At 39.5% G+C, this 6,171-nt stretch overlaps 1 protein-coding gene across 1 annotated transcript in view; it reads right to left on the reverse strand.

The window, feature by feature from the left end:
* Positions 1-6,171, reverse strand: part of PLCH1 (phospholipase C eta 1) — a 128,392-nt gene that overhangs the window by 58,538 nt on the left and 63,683 nt on the right. The window contains exon 11 of the mRNA XM_018557026.1: positions 1,293-1,454. Coding sequence (XP_018412528.1) covers positions 1,293-1,454 — 162 coding nt within the window. The remainder of the gene's footprint in view (positions 1-1,292; positions 1,455-6,171) is intronic.

Consider the following 6,171-nt stretch of genomic DNA (forward strand, 5'->3'; position numbering starts at 1 on the left):
GATTTATTAAGCAATTATGTATTGTCTGCACTGTATTAGCAGTATATACTCTATATAGAGTATATACTGCTAATACAGTGCAGACAATACATTTACAATTATACTAACATGAATGGATTAAATGATCTGTATGTAGCCCTGTACTATGGATCATTTAACCCATTCATGTTAGCAGAGGATCATTGTAAATGTATTGTTGCAGGCACTCTATATGTACATGTCATATATACTACATATAGAATGCACTGAACAATAGATTTACAATTATCCTCTGCTAATATGAATGGGTTAAATGATCCGTAGTACATGATATGTAGCCCTGTACCCCCTTTTCCACTTACAGAGCTAGGTTATTGTTTTTCTTTTAAATAAATATTCATGTAATTTTATTGGTATCTATCTTCATTTTGTACATTTACCAGTAGCTGCCTCATTTCCCACCCTCGGCTTATATTCGAGTCAATACTTTTTCCTAGTTTTTTGTGGTAAAATTAGGTACCTCGGCTTATATTCGGGACGGCTTATACTCGAGTATATACGGTAAGTTGCAATATAAGTTGCAGAATTGTTCTTTACACACAGCACAGAAACAAAACAAAAAATGCCTTCTGCTTTAGTAAAAAGGGCTCGTATGTTACCTTTGAAAATGTCACTTCCAATTAATTGTATAATTTACTTTGATCTATTAACTTTATAACATTAATCAGTTTGGACAATATGATATTTTTGTCCTAATGACTTTATTAAAGATTGATGGTACTTTAATAGCTTTTAGTAGACTGGTTTCTTAAATTGTGATTTTCATGAACAGTGTTTACAGTGACAAAATCTTTATCACAAACAGAAGAAATGACGGCACATATTTATTGGCCACTTGTAAAAAAAAAATCACATGAGATCACTTTTATTGCGGACATCTGCAATAATGAGTCCATAGCATAGTTCAACAAATCCTATGCACTGTTATCAGCACCTTGTATTCAAAGCAGCTTCCAACTGATACAAGTTATCAATTAGAGACAAAAAGCAGTTTGTACATTTGGAATAAATAAAGAAGATCAGTGGCTTTTAAACCGTAATGCCAGCCATCCAATCTGAGGCATTAGAAGCTGCCTGTACTAGTCTTTTACTATCTTTTAACTGATATCATCCCATTGCATGTTTTTTGTTGTTTTTTTGCATTGTATAATGAGTTGAACGATGGACACATAAGGCCCTGGTGAGAAAAAGTTGAACAATGGTTGCAGCTGTCAAATGCAGTGTGACCCACAGAGGATAGCAAAGTTTCATACCTGTTTTAGATTGACATTCAGACCTTCGTGAGTTGCCTTCAGCAGTGCCCTCACAGTGAAGCTGTCAGGATCCTCTTTGTCCCTGATCTGCGATTCCTTCAGTAAGGACTCCAGTTTTTTCCGTATGAAAGATTCTACTTGGTGCTCTGTTGTTCCATTGCTCTGCAAAGGATTAACATAAAACCCATTAACATTTGCTTCATTCAGTGCTCCAGTGTCGATTCATAAAAATGTATTTAGTTATGCCAGAAGCATTTACTGAATGTGTGTCTTTATATTGAAGTAGAACTGGCATTTGATTCCGCTAAGGCAAAAAAAAAAAAAAAAGCCACTATAATCTATGGCACACAAGAACTGTCCCTGCACACATCAGTGGTGTTTGGCACTGTGAGGTGCTATTCAATGTAAAAGAATAGAGTGCAGTCCAACAGGCATTGTCTTTCTATAAATGTAATCAAACTGAACTTGCACAGAGAATGAATATGCACATTTAACTTGTCTTCTGAATGTTTCTCAAACTTACTATATTATGCATCCCATCAAAACGCCAAATGTTTATTAAGTTGCCCTGATAGGTGACTCTCTTACTCACACCCGAAAAGTGAGGACATTAATAGCCAGTTAGTTCTGAGCACTTTTTATAAAAATATATATCCTTTATATTACAATGTATAAATGTTTTCCAAGGACCTACCTTAAATGATGCCTCCTGATCCAATCATCTTCTTCTTTCCAGTAGTTTTCAGGGGTCCCTCCAGCGCTGGTGCCGGTCTCTGGTCTTCTTTAAGGTTTTTGCATATATCTACTGCTTGCTAGCAGTAGATATATGCAAAAAAGGGAAGGTTTAATTCTACTTTAAAGAAACCTTTGCTGATAGAAACAGAGAGTTGACTGGCTGTCTTTCTTACCCTTTGCTTTCAATATTTTGATCCCCTGACATTGAAGAAGTATGTAATTAAGGACTTCTGACTTTTTCCAGGCTATAAACCCAAAAAGTACTAAAGCCATTGGGTCACCATAGAAACCAGGCAGCTATATTTTCAGAATGGCATTAGCAGTATCCATGGTTATCTTTTGAAAAGTTTACTGTCTGAGAGGGAAGAATACAATAATCCAATTATTTATTTGCTTAGCAGCGTGAGATTAAAACTCTTTTTGGAAATTATTATAATTTACTGCTAATTAGTGTAATGAGTAGCAAGTAGTTGTGGGTCAAACTTAGGGATGTTAGAGACCCCCAGTTTTAGGGCAAGAGAAGCAATTGCCAGAATCATTATAGGTGACCCAGAGACACACGAAAAGGGCTAAAGGAAAAATCCAAAATGGGTATTGTTCATGCCAAAGGTCAAAGTCAGGGCATCATATCAAGAGAACAGAGACTACAAAGTGTTAGAAGGGCAAGAAAGAGAGTGCAAAACATTCAGGAAGGAGTCGGCAGGTCTTATCATGTTTTTCTACCCATAGGAAGAACTTTTCCCTCAAAAGCGTTTACGTTCTTCAGCAATTAAATGTGCCTAGGACTTACTGCACAGCTAATCTCCTATCATGCCTAGTAAAGAAATTGTACCCGGACACAGGAAAGGAAAAGTAGACAATGAAACAAGAATGCAGGCTTCAGAAGTGCAGACACAGGCTGCATTTATAAGGGCAGACAGAACAGACAGGACACAGTACTGACTAAGAAACACAACATGTAGGTTGTGCTGGGGAGACTAGGGAACAAGGCTAGGCAACCAAAACACAGAGGAATGAGGGGAAGGTACTGGGCTGAAGAACGGGTAACAAAACTAAAGCTAGGAGACATTGGAAAAAAGAGGCTAATATATGACTAGAGTCTAGATACAGGACTGGAAGATTGTACCTGTAGCATAGAACAGGGATCTGGAAAAGGACATTATAATGCTTGTCATATACATAAAGGTCAAGATAAACAATTGGTCATTGATTTGATCATTTAATCAATCTTTCATTCTAAAAGGATTATTTTAAACCACAAAGAAAGGATGCCCAAGACAGCTTCTGTGACTGTACAGGAGCAGTGCTGAATGACTGTGATTCTAAGGTCTTCATCAGGTATACATGCTTATATACACAGACTTTGCATGTTGTATTTGCTAGAATTTGGGAAATGCAAGTATTTTATTATTGTGTTTTCACACATGTACACTACATCCATACTTGTTTGCAAGCCAAAGTTAAGAGTAGCTTTCAAAGAAACAAACTCGAAATTTAGAAGTATGGCAAAAACACTGTGTACAGCAGCAGCAACTCAATTATGAAGATGCCTCAGCCCTGGTTCACACCTAGGAGTTTTTGAGCAGAAAAATGCCAGATGCCTGAAAAGATAAAGGAGCTTCTTTGGGCAGTTAAAAGCGCTTTTCCTCCCCATAGACTTCATTGGAAATGCCCAGAAACGTGCAACAGAAACATGTTACACATTTTCGTGAGCGTTTTTGTGCGTGTATACGTGCGTTCTTCCATTGCCCACAATGGTTTATGAGCTGCCAATCAAAATGCGCATCTTCATGTACACATGTTAAAACGCACATACAAATGTGCATGTGCAGAACGTGCATAAACGCACAAATGACCACATGCGGCACACACGCGTACAAACGCGGAAAAACTGTGCCACCTAGGTGTGAACCAGGGCTTACACCCAATATTATTCTAGGAAGCGGAAGAACCTCCTGATTTGTCATGTGACATTTGGAATAAGCATCACCTCACTTTAGGAAATCTGGGTGTTTCTGTTTATTAATTCCATGTAACTTAAAGGAGAACTATGAGATGAGTGATTTCCACTCACCTCATAGTTCTAGCCGACCTGTGACAATGAGACTGTCACAGGTCGGCTCAGTAGATCGGGAGGTGAGAGAACACATACCAGGTTCGCTCACCTCTCGATCCTGTCACGTCTCTCTGCCGTGACAGGGGGAGGGGCTGGATTCCCCTCTCCCCGCTCCGATCTGCCAGCGCTGACTGGCGGAACGGACGGGGGAGGGGGCGGGCACAGCTGGCTCTGCCTCTAGATAGGCAGAGCCAGCTGTCACTCACGCAGCTGGGCGGATCCCGTCATCTACGTCGGGATCCGCTCCAGCTGCGGCGTCTCAGTATACCGCGAGCTGTAGCTCGCAGTATACTGAGCTTAGGGTAACGGGAGGACGCTAGTTTGTGTCCTCCCGTTACCCTAGGGAGAACTATGGGGAAAAACACTGACCCCATAGTTCTCCTTTAAGTGTTATGGAATTTTCCATGATGCACTTAATCCTAATCATCTCTTAAAGTTGAAGTTAAAAATCTTTCCAATTTCATTACATACCTGTTTTCAGACCCAGTGATGTTATCATTAGGTCTCTGTGATTCTCTATGCAATGTAGACATATGACTGATGGAAGGGGGCTGTACTTAGCTTCCTGAAAACATCACAGCACTTCGCCTCAGTACTCCTCTCAAGAGTCCTCAGCATTGATGAATATATAAATGCCTCCTATTGATTATATCAATATAATCAATAGGAGGAAGAGTCATCAAATATCTAAACATTTTTAATGGGTCGGTACCAGTTTGGGTATTCCTAGGTAGATGACATTTGAATGCTGACTGTCCTAGGTAATGCACATGTGTGATGCAGAACCCCCATGATTGAAAGAACTGAAATGCAATAAATGAAAGGGACAGGCCAGATACAGTAAGGTTGTGAAGAAAGGGCCAGGTGCTTTTTCTAGCTTCTAATGAACACTGCGAGACGCTCACAATATGCAGTGAAATCGGAGAGAGCAATTTCAGTACAGAACAGGAGCCTTTACAACTGTGATGGACTGAAGGTAAGGCTGGAGTGCAGCTTTAATATTTTTATAATATCCATTTCCCAGGATCCATTATATGATAGAGATCACAGTGAGGTCACTGATATGGGTTCATTTTTATATTATGCCTGATTTGTAGTAATTAAATTGTGTAGTTTGGGAAGTTTTCATATTTCCATTGTATCATCTTCCAGTTTTAATTTACCTTGTAATATTAGAAGCAGAAACGACACGGTAAAATTACACTTTACCTTTTATCAAACATAAATTCTTTCATTAAAGCCCAACTTCAGGGAAATGAAAAGTTTTCCTTGCAATGAGGTTGTCCCCACACTGTAAGAGTTAACTGCTTGTTTATGCCTAGGGAACAGGAAAAAGCTATTTTACTTACCTGGTCCTGCTGGCTACCTCTGAGCTGCTAGACTGGTCCTCGCAGCCTCTTCTCCCTTGTGCTCTGGTGGTCTAAGGACCACTGATGCCATCAAGTACAATGTAGGCTCTATAGCCCTGCATTATACTTGAGGACACTGAGGGAGAGTTCACAGAGTAGAGGGGAAGAGTGGGTGAGTGCGGATCAGGTAAGTAAAACATATTTTCCCTGTCCATAGGGCATAAACAAGCAGTTAACCCTTGCAGTGAGGGGCACCCCCACTGCAAGGGAAAACCTTTAATCTCCCTGAAGCTGGACTTTAAATAATGGAAGATAATGTAAGCCAAGTTGTGAACTATATGTGCATTGAGCCATTTTGCTCAATAAACCCATTAGGGTGTGGTATCTGAGGAGCCATGTAAACTGAACTTGCATGCGTCACAAACCATTGGCGCCCCTTTAAAGTGTTTTATTTTTGGATTGTGTGTGTCCGTTACACAAGTGAATGAATGTGGTTGGGAAGGCCGACAATGGTTTTTCACATCAACAAATCACAGCTAAGAGCTAAAGCATACAAGTATAAGTTTATTTTTTATTTCTATTGCAATTTGTACACCAAGTGAGCCATGCATTATGATTGTCCAGGACTGTGGCAGAATTCCTTTAAAATCATTAATTTCTTTTTTTATATATATATATA

Source organism: Nanorana parkeri, unplaced genomic scaffold, assembly GCF_000935625.1.
Source record: "Nanorana parkeri isolate BGI_ZX_2015 unplaced genomic scaffold, ASM93562v1 scaffold263, whole genome shotgun sequence".
Lineage (NCBI taxonomy): Eukaryota > Metazoa > Chordata > Amphibia > Anura > Dicroglossidae > Nanorana > Nanorana parkeri.